The sequence below is a fragment of the Scyliorhinus canicula genome, chromosome 19, assembly GCF_902713615.1.
Source record: "Scyliorhinus canicula chromosome 19, sScyCan1.1, whole genome shotgun sequence".
Taxonomy (NCBI): domain Eukaryota; kingdom Metazoa; phylum Chordata; class Chondrichthyes; order Carcharhiniformes; family Scyliorhinidae; genus Scyliorhinus; species Scyliorhinus canicula.
This window is the reverse complement of record NC_052164.1, coordinates 52563098-52588085: the sequence shown is the minus strand read 5'-3', so window position 1 is coordinate 52588085 and position 24988 is coordinate 52563098. Positions and strand designations below refer to the sequence as shown.

Sequence of the window (24988 nt, the reverse complement as noted above, 5' to 3'; positions counted from 1 at the left end):
GCCCCCCTCTCTCTGCCCCCCCTCTCTCTGCCCCCCTCTCTCTGCCCCCCTCTCTCTGCCCCCTCTCTCTGCCCCCCTTCTCTCTGCCCCCCCTCTCTCTGCCCCCCCTTCTCTCTGCCCCCCCTCTCTCTTGCCCCCCCTCTCTCTGGGCCCCCCTCTCTCTGCCCCCCCTCTCTCTTCCCCCCCCTCTCTCTGCCCCCCCTCTCTCTGCCCCCCCTCTCTCTGCCCCCCCCCTCTCTCTGCCCCCCCCCTCTCTGCTGCCCCCCCCTCTCTCTGCCCCCCCCTCTCTCTGCCCCCCCTCTCTCTGCCCCCCCTCTCTCTGCCCCCCCTCTCTCTGCCCCCCTCTCTCTGCCCCCCTCTCTCTGCCCCCCTCTCTCTGCCCCCCTCTCTCTGCCCCCCTCTCTCTGCCCCCCTCTCTCTGCCCCCCTCTCTCTGCCCCCCCTCTCTCGTGCCCCCCCCTCTCTCTGCCCCCCCTCTCTCTGTCTGCCCCCCTCTCTCTGCCCCCCTCTCTCTGGCCCCCCTCTCTCTGCCTCTCTGCCCCCCCTCTCTCTGCCCCCCCTCTCTCTGCCCCCCCTCTCTCTGCCCCCCCCTCTCTCTGCCCCCCCCTCTCCTGCCCCCCCTCTCTCTGCCCCCCCTCTCTCTGCCCCCCCCCTCTCTCTGACCCCCCCCCTCTCTCTGACCCCCCCTCTCTCTCTGACCCCCCCTCTCTCTCTGACCCCCCTCTCTCTCTCTGACCTCCCTCTCTCTCTCTGACCTCCCTCTCTCTGACCCCCCTCTCTCTGACCCCTCTCTCTGCCCCCCTCTCTCTCTCTCTGCCCCCCCCCCCTCTCTCTCTCTGCCCCCCCCCTCTCTCTCTGCCCCCCCCTCTCTCTCTGCCCCCCCCTCTCTCTCTGCCCGCCCCTCTCTCTCTGCCCCCCCTCTCTCTCTGCCCCCCCCTCTCTCTCTGCCCCCCTCTCTCTCTGCCCCCCCTCTCTCTCTGCCCCCCCTCTCTCTCTACCCCCCTCTCTCTCTGCCCCCCCTCTCTCTCTGCCCCCCCCTCTCTCTCTGGCCCCCCCCTCTCTGCCCCCCCCTCTCTCTGCCCCCCCCCTCTCTCTCTGCCCCCCCCCTCTCTGCCCCCCCCTCTCTCTGCCCCCCCCTCTCTCTGCCCCCCCCCCCCTCTCTCTGCCCCCCCCCTCTCTCTGCCCCCCCCCCTCTCTCTCTTGCCCCCCCCCCCTCTCTCTCTGGCCCCCTCTCTCTCTCTGGCCCCCTCTCTCTCTCTTGGCCCCCCCTCTCTCTCTCTTGCCCCCCCTCTCTCTCTCTTGCCCCCCCTCTCTCTCTCTTGCCCCCCCTCTCTCTCTCTTGCCCCCCCTCTCTCTCTCTTGCCCCGCTCTCTCTCTCTTGCCCCCCTTTCTCTGTCTCTGAGCTCCCTCTCTCTGTCTCTGAGCCCCCCCCTTCTCTCTCTCTCTCTCTCTCTCTCTCTCTCTCTCTCTCTCTCTCTCTCTCTCTCTCTCTCTCTCTCTCTCTCTCTCTCTCTCTCTCTCTCTCTGAGCCCCCCTTCTCTCTCTCTCTCTCTGAGCCCCCCCTTCTCTCTCTCTCTCTCTCTCTCTGAGCCCCCCCTTCTCTCTCTCTCTCTGAGCCCCCCCCTTCTCTCTCTCTGAGCCCCCCCCCTTATCTCTCTCTCTGAGCCCCCCCCCCCCCCCCCCCCCTTCTATCTCTCTCTCTCTCTCTGAGCCCCCCCTTTTCTCTCTCGGCCCCCCTTCCCTCTCGCAGTCCCTTGAAACGGGAGAAGGACATTTGTCATAGAGCCTGTGGCAACAGCTCCCATCAGGAGTCTTTGAATGTGGGGAGCCTGTTGCTCTGCGTCTACCACGGTTCTCACTAGTCAGGATACTGCGTCACTCCCAACGCTTGCCATAAACATATCAGGTGAATTTGCAGGTTAGCAATAAAGCTCTTTGGCTATCTCACAATGCACCTCCCTTGGCCATGAAATCTGGGATGGGACCAGATCCCAGAGCTTCTGGCTCAGAAGTGGGGACGCTACCCACTATGTCACAAGGTCTCCGAACTGGAAATCTAGTCCTATCATTTTAGAAACAGCAATTAAATTGCTTCTGAATCAAACAGACTAACATTGGATAAAAATTGCCTTGCACACACTCGCACAATGTAGGTAAATATAATCCATGTGTCTATGTACTGAAGAATTATCTGAAATTATTCAGTAACCAAGAAAGTAAAGCACTCCAGCAATCTAAAAACACTTGGACACTCTGCTCTTCATCCTGATGAAAGCAAATTACTGCGGATGCTGAAATCTGAAATGAAAGAGAAACTGTTGGAAATTCTCAGCATGTCTGGCAGTATCTGTAGGGAGAGAAAAGAGCTAACGTTTTGAGTCCAGATGACCCTTTGTCAAAGCAAAAGAAACTAGGCGTATATGGGCATAGATCAGCTTTGACAAAGAGTCATTGGACTACAAACGTTAGCTCTTTTCTCTTCCTGTAGATGCTGCCGGACCTGCTGAGATTTTCCAGCATTTTCTCTTTCGCTGCTCTTCATAGCAATTTGCCAACAAATTGTGCTAGAAGTCAAAGTTCACATACATGCACCATGGAAATATGATTGTAATTATTTGCCTAATGATGGCATGGTATTTCTCCACCATCAGTGTTAGGTTGACAAACCTATCAGCTTTCGGGTCACTTGGGCGGGTGCCAAACAAGAGGTTTATTGGGAGGATGGAATCCATGGAGTTTGCGGGAGGGTTGGCTCTGTAGCAGGGGGCAGAGATTGGTGGCGGGTGGGAGGTGGTTTCAGGTGGGGTTGCTCAGGGCTAGTTTTGGGTCTATTACTTTTCCTGATATTAATGATCTTGGTGTGCAGGGAACAATTTTGGAGTTTGTGGATGATACAGGACTTGGAAACATTGTAAACTGTGGAGAAGACAGAGTAGAAATTCAAAAGGACATAGACAAATTAATGGGGTGGGCAGATAGGTGGCAGATGAGGTTCAATGCGAGATGATACATTGTGGTAGGAATAACATGGATAGACAATACACAAAGAAGGGTACAATTCATAAGAGGGTGTAGGAGCAAAAAGAACTAGGTGTATATGGGCATAGATTGTTGCAGGGGTCATTATAGGTGGGCAGTTAATAAAGCATATAGTATTCTGGGCATTCTTAGTAAGATAAAAAATGTGAGCAGGAGTAGGCCATTCACCCCTTCGAGCCTGCTCTGCCATTCATTATGATCATGGCCAATCATTCAACTCAGTAACCTGTTCCCACTTTCACTTCAATGCTTCTTCCTTCTAGATTTGAGAGGGTTTTCTTTGGAAAAGCTGTCTACTTTCTCTGTGGTTGCATGATTATTTCAACGATATAGTAAAGATGTGCCAGGCACTCGCTGCTTTTAGAACAATATACAGTCGTTTACTTCGCAATAGTATAAATCTGACCCTATTTCCAGTGCTCTCTAGCTTTGACAAAGAGTCTTCCAGACTTGAAACGTTAGTTCTGTTCTCTCCTTTTCTTAACAAATCCTGGAACACGTTTTACAGACTAGCAGGCTGCGTCAGCTTAAATCTACTGATTAAAGGCAAATTCCGATTATTAGTTCATGGACCAAAACTAATAGAACAAAAAAATGGAACAAGGGGAAATCAAAAGGAAACACTTGTGAACCATGGTTCTGGACTCCCCTGCCATTGGGGACATCCTTCCTGTTAGAATTTGATAGCTTTCTATGTGATTCCACCCCCTCATTCTTCAAAACACCAACAAATATCCTAACTGACTCAATCACTCCTCTTATGTCAGTCCCGCCATTCCAGGAATCAGTCTTTTAAACCCCTCGCTGCATTCCCTCTGTAGCAAGAATATCCTTTGTCAGATAAAGTGGCAAAACCACGCACAATATTTTACGTGTGGTCTCACCAAGGTCCTGTATAACTGCCGCAAGACACCCCTGCTCTAATCCTGTCACTGAAGGGAAATTTGGCTATCTGGATACAGAATTGGCTGGCTAAAAGAAGACAGCGAGCGGTAGTGGATGGAAATTATTCCGCCTGGAGGTCGGTGACCAGTGGTGTCCCGCAAGGATCTGTTCTGGGACCTTTGCTCTTTGTGGTTTTTATAAATGATTTGAATGAGGTAGTCGAAGGGTGGGTTAGTAAGTTTGCCGTTGACATAAAGGTTGACGGAGTTGTAGATAGTGTTGAGGTTTGTTGCAGGTTACAACTGGATATTGACAGGATGCAGAGCTGGGCTGAGAAGTGGCAGATGAAGTTCAACCTGGATAAATATGAAGTGATTCATTTTGGAAGGTCGAATTTGAATGCTGAATACAGGGTAAAAGGCAGGATTCTTGGAAGTGTGGAGGAACAGAGGGATCTTGGTGTCCACGTACATAGATCCCTCAAAGTTGCCACTCGGGTTGATAGGGTTGTTAAGAAGGCGTATGGTTTGTTGGCTTTCATTAACAGGAGGGTTGAGTTTTAGAGCCGCGAGGTTTTGCTGCAGCTTTATAAAATCCTGGTTAGACCACATTTGAAATATTGTGTCCAGTTCTGGTCGCCTCTATTGGAAGGATGTGGATGCTTTGGAGAGGGTGCAGAGGAGATTTACCAGGATGCTGCCTGGACTGGAGAGCATGTCTTATGAAGAAAGATTGAGAGAGCTTTTCTCACTGGAGCGAAGAAGGAAGAAAGGTGACTTGATAGAGGTGTACAAGGTGATGAGAGGCGTGGATAGCCAGAGACTTTTCCCCAGGGTGGAAATGGCTGTGACGAGGGTGCATAATTTTAAGGTGATTGGAGGGAGGTATAGGGGAGATGTCAGAGGTAGGTTCTTTACACAGAGTGGTGGGTGTGTGGAATGCACTGCCAGCAGAAGTGGTGGAGTCAGAGTCATTAGGGACCTTTAAGCAACTCTTGGACAGGCACATGGACAGCAGTAAATTGAACGGGTATAAGTTAGGTTGATCTTGGATTCGGATAAATAGTCGGCACAACATCGTGGGCCGAAGGGCCTGTACTGTGCTGTACTGTTCTATGTCTATGTTCTATGAAGTCAACATACCATTTGCCTTTTTTACCACCTGCTGCACCTGCATGCTTACTTTCAGTGACTGGTGCATGAGGACCCAGGTCTCATTGCACATTCTCCTCTTGAAATCTGTAATCTGCCTTCCTGTTTTTGCTGGCACATCCTTCCTTAGATAAGGAGCCCAAAATTATCACACTACTCCAAATGGGGTCTGACCAGAGCTTTCTACAGCCTCAGAAGTACATCCCTGCTTTTGTACTCCAGCCCTCAATATGAATGCTAACATTGCATTTGCCATCTTCACTACCAACTGAACCTGCACGTTAACCTAAAGAGAATCGTGAATAAGGACTCCCAAGTCCCTTTTTGCTTCTGATTTCCTGAGCATTTCCCCACTGAGAAAATGGTTTATGCCTCCATTTCTCCTTCCAAAGCACATAACCTCACATTTTTCCACATTGTATTCCATCTGCCACTTTTTTGCCCACTCCTAGACTGTCCAAGACCTTCTGCAGCCTCCTGCTTCCTCAATACTACCTGCCCCTCTGCATATCTTTATATTGTCTGCAATCTGATCAACAGTGCCCTCAGTTCCTTCTTCAAGATTTTGTATTGTGAAAAGTTGTGGTCCCAGCAAAGACCCCTGAGGCACACCACTAGTCACCGGCTGCCACCCTGAAAAAGACAGCTTTATCCCCACTCTCTGCCTTATGCCAGTCAGCCAGTCCTCTATCCATGCCAGGATCTTACCCTGAACACCATGAGCTCTTAATGTATTTAACAGTCTCCTATGCGGCACCTCGTCAGAGCCCTTCTGGAAATCTAAATAGATCATATCCACTTGTTTTCCTTTGTCCAACTTCCTTGTTACTTCCTCAAACTTGTCAGATATGACCTCGCCTTGACGAAGCCATGCCAACTCAGTCCTATTGTACCATACACTTACAAGTACTCCACAATGTCATCTATAATAATGGACTCTTACCACGACCAAAATCAGGCTAACCGGCTATAATGTCCCGTCTTCTGTTCTATGTTCTATGTAGGTCAGATAGGCTTCAGATGGTTTCACAGGTCGGCGCAACATCGAGGGCCGAAGGGCCCGTACTGCGCTGTAATGTTCTATGTTCTGCTTCCCTCCCTACTTAAACAGGGGTATTACATTAGCCATTTTCCAGTCCTCTGGGACCTTCCCTGCCTCCAGTGATTCATGGAAGATCACCACCTATGCATTCACAATCTCCTCCGCTATCTCCTTCAGAATCCTAAGGTGTAGTCCATCCAGTCCGGGTGATTTACCCACCTTCAGATCTTTCAGTTTCTCCAGAACCTTCTCCATAGTGATGGTCACTACACTCACCTCTGCCCCCTGACTCTCTTGAAGTTGTGGTATGCCACTGGTGTCTTCCACTGTGAAGACTGATGCAAAGTAACTATTCCGTTCCTCTGTTAATAATAATCTTTATTGTCGCAAGTAGGCTTACATTGCAATGAAGTTACTGTGAAAAGCCCCCTGTCGCCACATTCCGGTGCCTGTTCTGGTACATGGAGAATTCAGAATGTCCAAATGACCGAACAGCAGGACTTTCGGGACTCGTGGGAGGAAACCGTAACACCCGGAGGGATCCCACGTAGACCTGGGGAGAGTGTGCGGACTCCGCACAGACAGTGACCCAGCTGGGAATCTAACCTGGCACTGTGAAGCCACAGTGCTAACCATTGTGCTGCCATGCTGTTGCTACTTCTCCAGCCTCATTTTCCAGTGGTCCAATGTCTATTCTTGTCTCTTTCGTTCCTTTTATGTATCGAAACAAACTCTTGCTATCTTTTATATGACTAGCTAGCTTACACTCACATTTCATCTTCTCCCCCCTTATTGCTTTTTTAGTTCTCTGCTTGCTTTTAAAGGCTCACAATCCTCTGGCTTACCATTAATCTTCACCATATTGTAAGCTTTTTCCTTTGTGTTTGAATGATGTTCTTGACATCCCTTCTCAGCCATGCTTGCCTTATCCTCTCCCTTAGCATTTTTCCTCCTCCTTGGGGTAAATTTCTGTTGTGCATCCCGAATAACCCCCAATAACTTCTGCCACTGCTGTTCAACTGTCTTCCCTGCGAGGCTCCCCTTCCAATCAACTCTGGCCAGCTCCTCCCTCATGTCTTTGTAGCTACCCCTATTTACTTGTAATACCGTAACATCTGATTGCAGCTTCTCTCTCTCAAACTGCAGGGTGAATTCTTTCATATTGTGGTCACTGCTCTCTGAGGGTTCCTTCACTTTAAGTTTGCCTCATTACACATCACCAAATCCAAAATTGCCTGTTCCCCAGTAGGCTTTGTCACAAGCTGCTCCAAAAAAAGTCTCGTAGACGTTCCACAAATTCCTTTTCTTGGGATCCGCTACCAATGTGATTTTCCCAGTCCACCTGCATATTGTAAAATTGCCTTTCTTATATGCCTTTTCTATCTCCAGATTTATTTTCTACCCCACACCCTGACTACTGAATTATTATTATTATTATACTGCTAGGGGACCTGGACATAACTCCCATCAGGGTCTTTTTTCTTTTGCGATTCCTCAACTCTACCGCACAGATTCTACGTCTTTCGATCTTCTGTAACTTGCTATCATTTTAAGTGAATTTCTTGCCAACAATGCAGCCCCGCCCATCTGCCTGTCCTTTCGATAGGACACATATCCTTGGCAAGTTAGATCCCATCCCTGATCCCCTTGCAGCCACATCTCTGTGATGCCCACAACATCGTAATCGCTAGTTTCAATGTGCACAACAAGTTCATTTATCTTGATGAATAGAGAACTTGGGGTCACAGTTTAAAAATAAGGGGTTGTTCATGTAAAACTGAAATGAGGAGAATTGTTTTCTCTCTGAGGGTCGTGATTCTCTGGAAGTCTCTTCCTCAAAATGCAGTTTAAGCAGAACCTGGGTGGGGGGGCGGCGCGGGGACGGGGGGGGCGGGGACTGGGGGGGGGCGCGGGGACTGGGGGGGGGGCGCACACATTTGGGTGCCGGGGAGAAAATCACAGTGTGCGATATTTGGCTGTGCTGTGTGTTGTTGTCGCCCGCCCCTCCTGGACTGGTCTCTCTGCCGTCCCACGCTCACCCCCGCTTCTGCCGCTCCTCCCCACCCCGCTGGCCCTCCTCTCCCGTCTCCACGGTTCCCCTCCCTCTCCCCAGGTTTAGCTGTCTTCTTCTCTTCCCCCCCCCCCCCCCCCCCCACCGTGGTTTGCCCCTCCCTCCTCAGATTTAGCCGTAACCCCCCCCCCCCCAGTCGGTGTCTCCCCTCCAAACGCCGGCTACCTTCCCCCGACTCCCGACCATTTTCCCCTGAGTCTTGGCCACCCGGCTATTCTTCTTCTTGTTCGTTGGCCACAAACAGGTCCCGGAACAGTTGCGTGAATGGCTCCCACGTTCTGTGGAAGCCGTCTTCTGAACCTCGGATGGCGAATTTGATTTTCTCCATTTGGAGAGATTCCGAGAGTCGGACAACCAGTCTGCAGCTCTGGGTGGTGCTGCTGACCGCCACCAAACAGGATTCTACGGCGGGCAATCAGGGAGGCAAAGGCTAGGGCGCCCACCCTCCTCCCCAGGAATAGATCTAGCTGGTCCGAGACCCCGAAGACCGCCACTTTCGGGCATGGCTCCACCCTCACCCCCACCACTTTGGACATGGCCTCGAAGAAGGCTGTCCAGTACTCCTCCAGTCTGGGGCAAGACCAGAACATGTGGGTGTGGTTGGCCGGGCCGCTTTGGCCCCGTTCACATCTGTCCTCCACCTCCGGGAAGAACCTACTCATACGGGTTCTTGTTAAGTGGGCTCTATGTACCACTTTTAGTTGCGTCAGGCTGAGCCTTGTGCACGTGGCGGTGGAGTTGACCCTATGCAGTGCTTCGCTCCAGAGTCCCCACCCTATCTCAATCCCCAGATCCTCCTCTCATTTCTTTCTTGTTGTGTCCAGTACGGTGTCGTCCCTTTCTACCAGTCGGTCATACATGTCGCTACAGTTCCCTTTATCTAGGTTACTTGCGTCCAGTAGGTCTTCCAGTAGTGTCTGTCGTGGTGGTTGTGGGTACGTCCTTGTCTCCTTTCGTAAGAAGTTTTTGAGCTGCAGATACCTTAGCTCGTTCCCCCTGGCTAGCCAAAATTTCTCTGTCAGTTCGTCCAGTATTGCGATCCTGCTGTCCGTGTATAGGTCCCTGACTGTCAGTGTCCCTCCATCCTGCCTCCACCTTTTGAAAGTGGCGTCAGTCAGTGCTGGTGTGAACCTATGGTTGTTGCAGATGGGAGCTTTGTCCGACATTTTGGTCAGGCCAAATTGCTGCCGCAGTTGGTTCCAGGATTGGAGGGTGGCTGTCACCACCGGGCTGCTGGAGTGTTTTTTGGGTGGGGATAGGAGTGCTGCCATGGCGAGTGCGCAGAGGGAGATCCCCACGCAGGAGGCCCCCACCGCGCGCACCCACTCGGCCTTTGGCTCCTGGATCCATCCCCTTACTCGCTCGGCTGTTGCCGCCCATTGGTAGAATTGTAGGTTTGGGAGGGCTGCCCCCCCCCCCCCTGTCCCCGCATTTTGTTTTTTGTAGGACCTTCTTTGGGATCCTAGCATTTTTACCCCCCCCCCCCCCCATACGAACTCCATGGTTAGTTTTTCCAGCGCTTTGAAAAAGGCCTTGGGGATGTAGATCGGAATGGATCTAAACAGGAGAGTAACCTGGGCAGTACGTTCATTTTGATTGTCTGGACCAGGGGTGGGCAAACTTTTCCATGCAAGGGCCACATTCAGAAATTCACAATTCACAAAGGGCCGCATAGTATATTAAGTAAAATAATTACTTCACCCGGTAATGATTCTGGGCGCCTCATATAGAACATAGAACAGTACAGCACAGAACAGGCCCTTCGGCCCTCGATGTTGTGCCGAGCAATGATCACCCTACTCAAGTCAACGTATCCACCCTATACCAGTAAGTAACCCAACAGCCCCCCACCCCCATTAACCTTAAAAAAAAAATTAAAAAAAAAAAAAAAAAACTTTTTAAAAAAAATTTTTTATTTTTTTTTTTTAATGACTTGGTGGGCCGCAGAAATACCTTTGGCGGGCCGCATGCGGCCCGCGGGCCGTAGTTTGCCCACCCCTGGTCTGGACTCTCCCCGCGAGGGAGAGTGGGAGTGTGTTCCATCTTTGCAGGTCCTTTTTTTTACTTCCTCCGTCAGACTGGTGAGGTTCCATTTGTGGATCCCTGTCCGATCATGGGCTATTTGGATCCCCAGGTAGCGGAATCTGTGTCGGGCTTGTTTGAACGGCAGTCCCTTTAGTGCTTACCTCCCCCCCCTTGCGAGTGTACTGGGAAGATCTCGCTTTTGCTTATGTTGAGTTTGTAGCCCGAGAAGGCTCCAAACTCTTTCAGGAGCGCAATGATTCCGTCCATGCTGCTCTGTGGGTCCGAGATGTAGAGGAGCATGTCATCTGCATAGAGTGAGACTCTGTGCTCTCTGCCTCCCCTTTGGATCCCCCTCCAACTTTTTACTGCTCTGAGTGCGATTGCTAGCGGTTCGATCGCGAGGGCGAACAGCAGCGGGGACAGTGGGCATCCTTGTCTGGTGCCCCTGTGCAGCTGGAAGTATTGGGAGTTGGTATTATTGGTCCGTACGCTCGCCATGGGAGCGTTGTATAGGAGCTTTACCCAAGAGGTGAACCCTGTTCCAAGCCCAAACTGCTCCAGTACCTCTGAGGTATTTCCATTCGACTCTTTCGAAGGCCTTTTCTGCGTCCAGGGAGACGATCACCGGAGGGGGTCATTATCACGTTCAGCAGGCACCTGATGTTCGAGGTAAGCTGTCTACCTTTGATTAAGCCCGTCTGGTCCTCTGTGACCACCTCAGGTACACAGTCTTCTAGCCTTTTGGCTAGGATTTTGGCCAGTATTTTGGCGTCTGCGTTCAGCAGAGATATGGGTCTGTATGACCCACATTCCGTTGGGTCTTTGTCTGTCTTAGGTATCAGCGAGATTGAGGCCTGTGCTAACGTGGGTGGCAGTGTGCCCCTAGCTAGCGAGTCTGTGAACATCTCCCGCAGGTGCGGGGCCAGCGCTGTCGTGAATTTTTTGTAGAAGTCCGCCGGGAATCCGTCCGGTCCCGGCGCCTTCTCCGTCTGCATGGAGCTAATGCTGTCCATGATCTCTCCCAGTGCTAGTGGTGCTTCTAGGCCCCATTTTCTGCCCTTCTCCCACGACTGGAATGTCCAGTCCATCAAGGAACCGTTTCATCCCAGCCTCCCCCCTTGGGGGCTCTGAGGTGTACAGCTCTTGGTAGAAGGCCTTGAAGGTTTTGTTAATCTTCTCTGGTTCTGTTTCCAACGTGCCTCCGGTACCCCTGATTTGCGCAATTTCTGGTGGCTGCCTGCTTTCTCAGCTGGTGTGCCAACAGGCGGCTGGCTTTGTCTCCGTGTTCGTACAGGGTCCCGCGCGCCTGGCGGAGTTGGTGCACTGCTTTCCTGGTGGAGAGCAGGTCAAAGTTCCTTTGTAGTTCTTTCCTCTCCACCAGGAGCTCTACGGTCGGGGCCTCGGAGTATTTACGGTCTGCCTCCAGTATGGAGTCGATCAGCTGCTGTCTAGCCACCCTTTGCTCCCTATCTCTTTGCGCTTTGAAGGTGATGATTTCCCCTCTTAGTACGGCCTTTAGCGCTTCCCAGAACGTGGAGGGTGAGACCTCCCCGTTTTGGTTGTTCTCCTTGTATTCTGCTATGGTCCGCACTACCCTTTCGCTGAAGGCCTTGTCAGCTAGTAAGGCACCGTCCAACCTCCATGTGGGGCGCTGGGCCCTTCCCGTCTTTAGCCGCACGTCCATGTAATGTGGAGCGTGGTCTGATATCACAATTGCGGAGTATTCCACTTTGTCTATCCCTGGAAGCACCGTTTTCCCCACCGCAAAGAAGTCAATTCTGGTGTATACATTGTGTACTGGGGAGAAGAAGGAGAATTCCTTCTCCCCCGGGTGGGGTAACCTTCAGGGGTCCATTGCTCCCATCTGCTCCATAAAGTGACTGAGTTCCCTTGCCATGCTTGAGGATTTCCCCGTTTTGGGGTTTGATCTGTCCGTCTTTGGATCCTGTACACAGTTGAAGTCCCCCCCCCCCCCCCCCCCATGATTAGTCGATGCGTCGCTATGTCCGGGATTTCTGCCATGGTCTTTTTGATTAAACTCGTGTCGTCCCAGTTGGGCACGTACACGTTGGCTAGAACTACCGGTGCCCCATCCAGGGCCCGCTGACCATGATGTACCCCCCCCCCCCCCCCCGGGTCTTTGTCGTCCGAAACATCGTCCTCTTGCCAATCAAGATCGCCACCCCCCTGGCCCTTGTCCCGTAGCAGGAATGGTAGGTTTGTCCCACCCAGCCCGTTCTTATCCACAGTTGGTCCTGTTCTCTCGGGTGCATCTCTTGGAGGAAGACTATGTCGGCCCTCATGTTTCTGAAGTGGGTGAGGACTCTAGATCTCTTCACTGGGCCGTTAAGTCCCCTTGCGTTCCAGGTGACTATCCTGGTGGGGGGCTTCTGCCCCCTTGCTCCTGTGGGATTAACCATACTTATCTGGTGGATGCGCCCCTGCCCTCCTGGGTTTCCCTTTGTTAGGGGGCTGTCCAGGATGGCCGCTGTCACTGCTCTCCCCATGCGGTCGGGTCTCTGCGCTTCGCGGTTTCCCCTTGTCCCGGGGGCACACGCCATGGCCGTCCACTGTGTGTCTACCACGCGGGTAGTCCCTTGCACTCTGGGGTCTCCCTTCGTCCAAAGACCGTACTGGGTGGGTGCTTGCAGTGGGTCCTTGTTTCGAGCCCTTGGTTGTGGCACTTTTTAGCCCTGATCCTTTTCTAGCCTCTTTTGTGCCTCCTTCTCTGCATTCCCCCTCCCCGGTCTCTCGCTCCCTGAGTGCCCCCCCCCCCCGCCCCTTTTCCCTCCTCCCCCGAATACCCCTCCTTTGCCCCTCTTTCCCCTATTCCTTTCCTTGTTTGCTCTCCCGACTTTGACGGGTGTTCCCCCATCCCCTGCCTGGCGCCTTCCCCCCTGTTGGGGGTGCGCTGCGGCCCTGCTTTGTTGCGTGCCCCCGGCGCTAGCTTTTCTGCTAGTACGGTGGCCCCCCTTGGGGTTTATTGTCTCGCTTCTCCCCTGCCTGGCCTCTACGATTTTCTGCCCGGTCTTCCCCCATCTTACCCTGCACCCCTCTCGTCTGCTCTCCCTTCTCCATTGCTCTCGTTCCCTCGTGCTGGGGCCTGGCCTCCCACCTGGAGCGGTCCCTCGGGCAGTGGTTTGTTCTTTGTTCTGGCTGTTCTTGCCGGAGCGGGGTGGCCTGGCATTGCCTCGCCCCTCCCCACCCGCCCGTCGGCGGGTCGTTGCCCCTTGCCAGGGGCCCCTCGTTCCTACCCTCGCTGGTTGTTTTCCAGCCCGTGTTTCTCGATGAACCTATTTTCCTCAGCGGGGGCTGTCAAGAAATATTCGCTGTTTTGGTATGTGACCCAGAGTTTCGCTGGGTACAGCATACCAAAACGCACTCTGCTCCTGTGGAGAGCTGCTTGCGCTCTATTGAACTCAGCCCATCCCCTACTTATATCTGCCCCAAGGTCCTCATAGATTCGAATGGCGTGCCGTTCCCATTTGCAAACTCTATTTTTCCTGGCCCAGCGCAGGATTGTCTCCCTGTCCTGGTACCGGTGCAGTTTGGCTATGACTGCTCTCGGGTGTTCCCCTGCCTTGGGCTTCGGGCGCAGCGACCGATGTGCGGTGTCCATTTCCGGTGGGTTGGGGAAAGTTTCCCTCCCCACTAAGTTGCCCAGCATCTCAGCCACGTATGCTGTGGGGTTTCTACCCTCGCTCCCCGCTGGCAGGCCCACTATCCTGACATTTTGCCTTATCGAGCGGTTTTCCTGGTCGTCTACTCTGCCCTTCAGGCTCCCCTGTGTTGCATCCAGTCTCGTCACCTCCTTCTCCAGGGCCGTGACCCGGTCGCTCACGTCAGTCGCTGCTTTCTCCAGCTCCTTAATGGTCGCCTCCTGGGCTTCCGGTTTCTCTCCTTGGGCATCCAATTTCTCCTCTAGTCTGGTCAGGGCCTCCTGCACCCCTGACATGGCCCTGCCCACTGCTGCCTGCACTGCGGTCTCTATTTCTGCCTTCACCTCTGCCTTTTGTACCTGCAGATGCTCCCTCAGCACCTCGGTAAAGGCTGCCTTCCAGTTCCAGCTCCCCGCTGGCCCCAGGGGAGAGGGCACCTGTCGGTCCAGCTCTTTTCGATGCGGCGATACTTCCGTTCCGCCGCTTTGTGAGCTGATTCGCTCGCCTGAGCTGGCTTGCCCTTGCCCCGTCTGCCTCTTGTGCCCCTTCTCCCTCTGCTTTGGCTCCCTTCTGGCATTTTTTCCTCCCCCTTCCCTTTCTTCTTTTCTTCTCCTCTTGTTTTTCTTTTCCGCACCCTCTTTTTATTTTTTGTCTCTTCCCTTTTTCTTCCCTCCTCCCTCCTTTCCTTTGCTACTTTATTTTTCCCTTTTTAGGGGGCAGCACGGTAGCATGGTGGTTAGCGTAAATGCTTCACAGCTCCAGGGTTCCAGGTTCGATTCCCGGCTGGGTCACTGTCTGTGCGGAGTCTGCACGTCCTCCCCGTGTGTGCGTGGTTTTCCTCCGGGTGCTCCGGTTTCCTCCCACAGTCCAAAGATGTGCGGGTTAGGTGGATTGGCCATGCTAAATTGCCCATAGTGTCCTAAAAAAGTAAGGTTAAGGGGGGGGGGGTTGTTGGGTTACGGGTATAGGGTGGATACGTGGGTTTGAATAGGGTGATCATTGCTCGGCACAACATCGGGGGCCGAAGGGCCTGTTCTGTGCTGTACTGTTCTATGTTCTATGTTCCTCTCAGGTGGGCTTGTTTTGGATGGGAAAAGAGAGTGCAAAAAGAGAGAAAAAAATATATATATATTTCCCCCTCCCCTCTCTTTAACAGTTTTCTTTTGGGATTTGTTTTTGTAAAAGTTATTTTTTTCTTCCTTTCCCCTCACTCACCCAGGGTAGAGAGAGAGAGGCTTCTGGCCCAGAGTCTCTTTGTTCCAGCCTCATGGTGGTCGCTGCCGGTTGTGGGGGGGTTGGATCGGTCCCCGCTGCTCCGTCCGGATCGCCGCTCGTCGCACCCCGTGCTCTCCAGGTGGGGGTGGTTAAGTTGCTGGTCGCTCCTCCGTTCCCTCCTCTCCACAGCCTGGGTCCCGCTTCGGACCGGGCCGCTGCCACTCCGCTCCTGGCCTGCGCTCTGGTGCCGCTGGGGGGGGGGGGGGATGAGGGTGGACCTGCCACTGCTGCTGCTGCCACCAGACCGCTCCGCCGCCGAGGATCCTCTGCCAGCAGTTTCATGGGGGAGGGGGGGGTCCCTTCCCCATCCACTTCCCCTTCCCTTTCCCCTTCCCCTTCCCCTTCTCTTCCCGCTGCCGAGATAAAGGCCCCGACCTCGTCACCCTGCGGGAGCCCCTTTCCGTCTGACCGCTCCGCTCGCCGCCCGGAAGTCGAATCCGAGCAAGATAGATTCTTGATGAACAAGGGAATGAAAGGTTATTGGAGGTGAGACAGGAATGTGAGGTGAAATTACACTCCGATCAGCTAGAATCTTATTGAATGGCAGCGCAGGCTTGAGGGGTCAAGTGCACTCAAGAGATTAGTATTTAGCATTTAATTTTACAGTAAAAGTCTAGTGTCCGGGTCATGTAGTTAATTGTAACTCAATCTAACAATAATTCAAGCATTTTTAATTAACTAGCTAGTGCTTAAATGTCACTCAGCGGGGTGCAGTCCTCGAACTGTGAGATGTGGCAGATCTGTGACGCTACATCTGCAGCAAGTGTATCTAATGGCAGCTCCTCACAGATGGTTCGGTTGGAGCAGCAGTTGGATATACTTGGGTGCATGCAGGTGGTGTAAAGCGTCATAGATAGGAGTTACAGAGACATGGTCACATCCAAGGTGCAAGCAGACAGATGGGTCTCTGCTAGAAAGGGCAGGCAGTCAGTGCAGGAATCCCCTATGGTTGTCCTCCTCTCTAACAGGTATACCTGTTGTTGGGGGGAGGGGGGGAATAGCCTATTGGGGGAAAACAACAGCAGCCAGAACAGTGGCAACACAACTGGCTCTGTTGCTCAACAGGGGAGGGCAAAGTGCAGGAGAGCGATAATTATAGGGGACTCGATAGTAAGGGCCACAGATAGGTGCTTCTGTGGATGTGAAAGAGACTCCAGGATGGTATGTTGCCTCCCTGGTGCCAGGGTCAAGATTGTCTCTGAACGAACTCAGGACATCCTAAAGAGGAAGGGTGAACAGCCAGAGGTCGTAGTACACATAGGTAATAATGACATAGGCAGGAAGAGTGATGAGGTCCTGCAGAGGGAGTTCAGGCAGAGCAAAAAAGGCAACAACTGTGAAAAGGAAGATGGTCAATGCAGGATTGAGGGTGTAGTACCTAAATGTGCATAGTATACGGAACAAGGTAAATGAGCTTGTTGCGCACATTTGGCCGGTACAATGTTGTGGGCATCACAGAGACTTGGCTGCAAGGTGATTAGGACTGGGATCTAAATATACAAGGCTAGTAGTTCTGGTCACCTCATTTTGGGAAGGATGTGGAAGCTTTGGAAAAGGTGCAAAGGAGATTTAACAGGATGTTGCCTGGAATGTCGGTCTTACGAGGAAAGGTTGAGGGTGCTAGGCCTTTTCTCATTAGAACGGAGAAGGATGAGGGGTGACTTGATAGAGGTTTATAAGATGATCAAGGGAATAGATAGAATAGACAGTCAGAGACTTTTTTCCTCGGGTGGAACAAACCCATACAAGGGGACATAAATTTAAGGTGAATGGTGGAAGATCTAGGGGGGGGATGTTAGAGGTAGGTTCTTTACCCAGAGAGTAATGGGGGCAGAGAATGTACTGCCTGTGGAAGTAATTGAGTTGGAAACATTAGGGACCTTCAAGCGGCTATTGGATAGGTACTGGATTACGGTAGAATGGGTGTAGGTTGATTAGTTCTTAATCTAGGACAAAATCATTTGCATTGGTCGAAGGGCCTGTTCTGTGCTGTATTTTCTATGTTCTATGCGCCTGTCGAAAGGACAGGCAGATGGGCAAAGGGGGTGGGGTTGCATTGTTAGTAAGGAATGAAGTTAAATCTATAGCAAGGAGCGATATAGGATCAAAAGGCATAGAATCTGTGGGAAGAGTTGAGGAATCGCAAAGGTAAAAAGACCCTGATGGGAGTTATGTACAGGCCCCCTTGCAGTAGTCAAGTGGGGCAGAAAATAAATCAGGAGATAGAAAAGGCATGTAAAAAGGGCGATATTGCAATAGTCATGGGGGACTTCAATATGCAGGTGGACTGGGAAAATCAGGTTGGTAGTGGATCCCAAGAAAAGGAATTTGTGGAATGTCTAAGAGATATTTTTTTGGAGCAGCCTGTGACAGAGCCTACAAGGGAACAGGCAATTCTGGATTTAGTGATGGGTAATGAGGCAGACTTGATTAGGGAACTTATGGTGAAGGAACTCTTCGGGAGCAGTGACCACAATATGATAGAATTTACCCTGCAGTTTGAGAGGGAGAAGCTACAATCAGATGTAACGGTATTACAATTAAATAAGGGTAACTACAAATACACGAGGGAGGAGCTGGCCAGTGTTGATTGGAAGGGGAGCCTGGCAGGCAAGACAGTGGAAATGAAATGAAATGAAAACCTCTTATTGTCACAAGTAGGCTTCAAATGAAGTTACTGTGAAAAGCCCCTAGTCGCCACATTCCGGCGCCTGTTCGGGGAGGCTGGTATGGGAATTGAACCGTGCTGCTGGCCTGCCTTGGTCTGCTTTAAAAGCCAGCTATTTAGCCCAGTGTGTTAAACCAGCAGCAATGGCAAGAGTTTTTGGGGGTTATTCGGGAGGCACAGCAGAAATTCATCTCCAGGAGTAAGAACCATGCTAAGGGGAGGACTAGGCATCCATGGTTGACGAGGGAAGTCAAGGACAACATAAAAGCTAAAGAAAAAGCATACAAAGTGGCGAGGATTAGTGGCAAGCCAGACGATTGGGAAGCCTTTCAAAGCGAGCAGAGGACAACAAAAAAATAAATAAGGGGGGAGAAGATGAAGTATGAGTGCAAGCTAGCTAGTAATAATCAAGGAAGATAGGAAGAGTTTTTTCAATATATAAAAGTTAAGAGAGAGGCAAAAATAAACATTGGATCACTGGAAAATGTGGCTGGAGAAGTAATAATAGGAAACAAAGAAATGGCAAATGAACTGAAAAGTTACTTTGCATCAGTCTTCACGGTAGAGGACACCAGTGGGATGCCAGAGCTCCAGGAGAACCAGGGGGCCGAGGTGAGTGCAGTGACCATTACTAAGAAGGTTCTGGGGAACCTGAAGGGTCTGAAGGTGGATAAACCACTTGGATTGAATGGATATACCCCAGGGTTCAAAAAGAGATAGCTGAGGAGATTGTAGGGGCATTGATGATGATCTTTCAGGAATCTCTGGAGGCAGGAAGGGTCCCAGAGGACTGGAAAGTGGCTAATGTAACAACGCTGTTTAAGAAGGGAGGGAGGCAGAAGATGGGAAATTATAGGTCGGTTAGCCTGATTGGTAAGATTTTAGAGTCCATTATTTTTTAATTAAAAAAAAATTAGAGTACCCAGTTCATTTTTTCCAATTAAGGGGCAATTTAGCGTGTTCAATCCACCTACTTTGCACATCTTTGTGTAGTGGGTGGAACCCACGCAAACACAGGGAGAATGTGCAAACTCCACACAGAGAGTGACCCAGAGCCGAGATCGAACCTGGGACCTCGGCGCCGTGTGACTGCAGTGCTAACCACTGAGCCACCGTGCTGCCCCCTAGAGTCCATTACTAAAGATGAGATTGCGGAGTACTTGGACGTGCATGATAAAATAGGACTGAGTCAGCACGGCTTCGTCAAGGAGAAGTCATGTCTGTCAAATCAAAGTTCTTCGAGGAAGTAACAAGGAAGTTAGACAAAGGAGAACTGGTGGATGTGATTAATTTAGATTTCCAGAAGGCCTCTGACAAGGTGTTGTGTAAGACAGTGTTAAATATATTAAGAGCTCATGGTGTTCAGGGTAAGATCCTGGCATGGTTAGAGGATTGGCTGACTGGCAGAAGGCAGAGAGTGGGGATAAAGGGGTCTTTTTCAGGATGGCAGCTGGTGAATAATGGTGTACCTCAGGGGTTGGTGCTGGGACCACAACTTTTCACAATATACATTAATGATCTGGAGGGAGGAACTGCATGCCACGGTTGCTAAGAAGGTACAAAGATCTGTAGAGGGGCAGGTAGTATTGAGGAAGCAGACGGGCTTCAGAAGGACTGTGACAGGCTAGGAGAGTGGGCAAAGAAGCGGCAGATGGAATACAATGTGGGTAAGTGTGATGTTATGCACTTTGGAAGGAGGAATGGAGGCATATACTATTTTCTAAATGGGAAGATGCTTAGGAAATCAGAAGCACAAAGGGACTTTGGAGCCCTTGTTCACGATTCTCTTATGGTTAACGTGCAGGTTCAGTCGGGAGTTAGGAAGGCAAATGCAATATGAGCATTCATGTCGAGAGGGCTAGAATAAAAGACCAGGGATGTACTTCTGAGGCTAGAGGCTATTAAAGCTCTCGTCAGACACCATTTCGAGTATTGTGAGCAGTTTTGGGCCCCGTATCTAAGGAAGGATGTGTTGGCCCTTTGAAAGGGTCCAGAGAATATTCACAAGAATAATCCCTGGAATGAAGAGCTTGTATGAGGAACGGTTGAGGACTCTGGGTCTGTACCCGTTGGAGTTTAGAAGGATGAGGGGGGAATCTTATTGAAACTTACAGGATACTGCATGGCCTGGATAGAGTGGATGAGGAGAGAATGTTTGCACTTGTAGGAAAAATTAGAGGCAGAGGTCACAATCTCAGACTAAAACAGAGATGAGGAATTTCTTCAGCCAGAGGCTGATGAATCTGTGAAACTCTGTCGCAGAAGGCTGTGGAGGCCAAATCACTTGAGTGTCTTTAAAACAGAGATAGATAGGTTTTTGATCAATAAGGGGATCAGGGGTTATGATGAGCAGGCAGGAGAATGGGGATGAGAAAAAGTTCAGCCATGATTGAATGGTGGTGCAGACTCGATGGATCGAGTGGCCTAATTCTGCTCCTATGTCTTAAGGTCTTATAGTCCTACTCCTCCAGGTCGTATGAGTGTGGCATCAAGGAGCCCTCACAAAACTTGAGTCAATAGGAATCGGGGCAAACTCTCTGCTGTTTGGATTTGTGCTTAATACAAAGGAAGATGGTTGTGGTTTTTGGAGGTCGATCATCTCTTTTCCAGGACACCATTGCAGAAGCTTCCCACAATGCCAGGGACCCAGGTTCGCTTACTGTCTTGGCTGACTGTGTGTGTGCAGTTTGCACGTTCTTCCCTGTCTGTGTGGGTTTTCCCCCAGGTGCTCTACTTTCCTCCCTCAGTCCAAAGATGTACAGGTTAGGTGGGGTTTACGGAGATCGAGTTGGAGAGTGGGCCTAGGTAGGAGACTTTTTCAGAGGGCCGCTGCAGATTCGATGGGCCAAATGGGCGCCTCCTGCACTGTATGGATTCAATGGCAGTGTCCTTTGCCTAACCATCGACAACTGCTTGATCAATGACCTTCCTTCCATCAGAAGGTCGGAAGTGGGAATGTTGATTGCACAATGTTTAGCACCGTTCATAACTCCTCAGATACTGAAGCAGTCCAGGTCCAAATGCAGCAAGGCCTGGACAATATCCAGGCTGATATCTGGCAAGCAACATTTGTGCCACATAGGGCGGCATTGTGGCGCTGTGGTTAGCACTGGTGTTTACGGCGCTGAGAACCTGGGTTCGATCCCCGTCCCGGGTCACTGTCTGTGTGGAGTTTGCACGTTCTCCCCGCGTCTGTGTGGGTCTTGCCCCCACAACCCAAAGATGTGCAGGTTAGGGGGATTGCCATGCTAAATTGCCCCTTAATTGGAAAAAATAATTGGGTACTCTAAATTTGTATTTAAAAGAAATTGGTGCGACCCAAGTGCCAGGCAGTGATTTTCTCTAACAAGAGAGGCTCTAACCATCGTCCCTTGTTATTCAATGGCATTACCATCGCTGCGTCCTCCACCATCAACATTCTGGAGGTTGCCAAAACTGAACTGGACGAGCCATATAAATGCTGTGGCAAGTCAAAGGCTGGGAATCCTGTGTCGAGCTACTCTCCTCTTGACTTTCCAAAGCCTGTCCACCATCTAAAAGGCACAAGTCAGGGGTGTAATGTCCACTTGCCTTGATGAATGCAGCTTCAACCACACTCAAGAAGCTTGACACCATCTGGGACAAAACAGCCCGATTAGCATCCCCTCCACAAATATTCACTCCCTCCACCACCGCCGAACATTGGCAGCCATGTAAACCATCTACAAGATGCACTGGAGTAACTCACCAAGGTTCCTTAGACTGCACCTCCGAACCCCCCGACCACTACCATCTAGAAGGACAAAGGCAAGCAGATATCTGCGAACCCCACCATCTTGAAGATCCCCTCCGAGTCACTCACTATCCTGACATGGAAATATATTGTTGTTCCTTTACTGTCGCTGGATCAAAATTCTGGAACTCCCTCCCTAACAGCACTGAGTGTACCTAGACAACATGGGCTGCAGTGGTCCAAGAAGGCAGTTCACTACCATTCATTCAAGGGAAATTAGAGATGGGCAATAAATGCTGGTACAGCTAGCAACACCCACATCCCATGAATGAATAAAAAAAGTCATCTAACCCACTCATTCATAATTTAACAACCTATCTAGATTTTCTCTCTCATTGTAATCAGTGGTAAAACAATGTTATCTGATGTCACACAGGCTGGAAGCTGATTCATTTGCTCTCACACAATACAGGAGTGTAACCTTTGTTTCCTTATCCGCAGGATACCGATATGTTATCCTCGATGTTCCGCTCTTGTTTGAGACTAACAAGTTAGCCAGGTTTATGAAGCACACTGTAGTGGTTTACTGGTAAGTTTGTATAAAACTGCAGAAAGTCAACAAATTAGTCACTTGGTCTTAATCATTGGTCTGTGTACCAGGGAATTCTGGACATCCCCTATTCTCTTCGCGACATTCCCAATTTATATTGGTACTGAAGAAAGGTGTCCAGGGGCATTGACTGGTTGCAAACAAAAATCTCTTTGATTGTGTATGGTCAGCTAGGGGTCAGGGTTGAGGGAGAAACACTGTGAGGCACTGTGCCCTGAACACTATTCTCCATGCCCAGGGAGTATTCTCCATGCCCAGGGAGTAAGAGGTGGCTGGTCATTTATGCATCGAAAATATTGCAGAAAAGCCTTGCGTAGTCAGCAGGATGGAAGCTGAGGAGCTACAGAACAAGCAGGAATAGGGGGCTGGATTCTCCATTATTGAAGACTATGGGCGGGATGCTCCGTCCCGCCACGCCACATTTCTGCCTCATCCCGCCAGCGGGATGCTCCGTTACCCCGGCCAGTCAATGGGATTTCCCATTGTGGGGCAGCCCCACGCCTCCGGGGAAACCCCCGGGCTGCCGGCAAAACGGAGCATCCCATCGGCGGAGAATCCCGCCCAGGAAGCCTGTCAGCTACGCACAGAGCAGGAACGATTCCTGGATCTTCAAGCTTTTGTGTAGCTTGGTATCAAACCACTCAGATTTACCAATTCATTGACTGCGTTTAAAATCAAAAGTCAATGGAATGGAATGATGTAGAAAATAGTTTATTTTAAGTTAATGAAAAGGCCATATTTCAAAATACCAGATACCAGTCAGCCCATCAGGTCTATGCTGGCTCTTTGAAAGTGCAAAGTGAATACTGCTGTTCCCCTGTGGCCCTGCAATATTTTTCTTTTCAAGTATTCATTCAACTCTTGTTTGCAAGTTATTATTGAATCTGCTTCCACTGCCTTTTCAGGCATTCTAAATGCGTTCCAAAAAATCCATGTCTCCCTGGCTCTTTTGATGAAATCTTTGTGAGTGTGCTTGTAGCATATGGCTGATTGGTGTTTGTTGTGCCACAGTGACCCTCAGGCCCAGCTGACCCGGCTGATGAAGCGGAATAGTTTAACACAGGCGGAAGCAGAGCGTCGTATTGGTGCCCAGATGCCATTGGAGCAGAAGCGGAAGCTGGCAAACCATGTGATTGACAACTCTGGGGACAGTGTCAGTACATATCGGCAAGTTTGCAAACTGCACTCTCAACTTGAAGATTCCCTGGACTTTCTAGCAGTCCGGTTGCTCGCCGTGGTAACTCTCACAGGAATTGGAGGGCTTCTCTGCATATTAATAAAAAGGTGTATTTTTTAGAATGACGGCCTGCTCCAATCCAAGATAAAGTCAGGACAGAGGCATCAGTTTTCCACAAGAAGGTCCATTATTAGATGGGGCATAATACATATAGTGGAATTGCTGTTTGCTGAACAATCTTCAGTTATATCTTTCCCTTTCTCTTTATGATAATTGTCATTATCTTTTATCTATTATTGCAGAGATGTACTCTGAAGAGACCTCTGCCAAATTATGGATAGTCAGAGTCCTGCTTCTGCTTACCAGTTTCTCAGGGTTCAGATATATCAATCGAGTATTGGATTTTCCAGTGTGTACAAATCTTGGTTGCAACATTGCTGCTCACTGCAGATTTTAACCACATTTATTTGGATATCAGTGATTGAATGCTGTTTACTTCCTTGTTTAATCTGAATGAGAACTTGGGAGATGTTTGTGAAATTGGATCTCGTGTAATTGCAGTCTATGCTCCATCGATAATGGGCTCCATTGCTGCCTCTTTAGTTACAGTGACCAAGGTGAATCTAAAGCAGGAAGACAATGTATCAGGCAGACACTGGGATTTCTGATCTATCGCCTGATTTTTCCAGAGAGAAGCGTGGCTTGCTCAAGCAGAAGGTGTAGTACATAAAGTGGCGAGTGTATAGATGATCACTTAACCACATCTGCTGTCCAGTTTGTGGTTTAGAATAATGCTGTGTCAGCTATGCTTTTTATTTCACTCTGGTCTTACACACTTGCAGCAACTTCCTTTTAACAGGGGTGAGGTAAGTGTTGTTGGATGAACAACAGGTAATATATTTTTAGTGGAACACTTAATTTTACCTGTTTGGTTTCATTCCCATGATATCCACCCCAAGCTTAAAATTTTGATGAATGCAAAATCAGAGAAGTGAACCTGTGACCCAAATTCTGTCACAATGATCGACAGTGTGCTGAACCGTGTAAGTGGTCTGGCAGCAGCAACAATGTACAATATGAACAGCTTTGTAATATCATCAGAAGAATTTCTCGCTTTTGATTTGTAATTCAATAAATGATGTGGAGAGTCTTGGCGCATTGAGTTTTCTGCCAAGTTGACATCACGCAAACACAATTGGGGCTGGTTTAGCACAGGGCTAAATCGCTGGCTTTGAAAGCAGACCAGGGCAGGCCAGCAGCACGGTTCAATTCCCGTACCAGTCTCCCCGAACAGGTGCCGGAATGTGGCGAATAGGGGCTTTTCACAGTAACTTCATTTGAAGCCTACTTGTGACAATAAGCGATTTTCATTTTCAATTGGGGTCACTTGATCTTTGGCTATAACAATCGGCAGCCTAGCCCGATTTACCATTTTCATTAAAGTTAAAGCAAATTTGGCATAGCGTAAAACAGGCTGCCTTCCTGCTGGTGGTCACAGTGTATAACAGTCTACTGAAGGTCACTGTAAAACAGGCTGACTGTCTGCTGGAGGACACAGCATAAAATAGGCTGCCTGTCTGCTGGAGGTCGCGGTGTAAAACAGGTTGCCTGTCTGCTGGAGGTCATAGCATAAATCGGCCTGCCTATCTGCTGGAGGTCACAGTGTATAACAGTC

At 50.3% G+C, this 24988-nt stretch overlaps 1 protein-coding gene across 5 annotated transcripts in view; it reads left to right on the top strand.

The window, feature by feature from the left end:
* The window catches only part of dcakd (dephospho-CoA kinase domain containing), a 53100-nt gene extending 28637 nt beyond the window's left edge, over window positions 1–24463 (top strand). For all 5 annotated transcript variants that reach the window (XM_038779443.1, XM_038779444.1, XM_038779447.1 and 2 more), the window contains 2 exons: window positions 22028–22115; window positions 23148–24463. In XM_038779443.1, coding sequence (XP_038635371.1) covers window positions 22028–22115; window positions 23148–23433 — 374 coding nt within the window. In that variant the 3' untranslated portion in view covers window positions 23434–24463. The remainder of the gene's footprint in view (window positions 1–22027; window positions 22116–23147) is intronic.
* The last annotated feature ends 525 nt before the right edge of the window (window positions 24464–24988 follow it).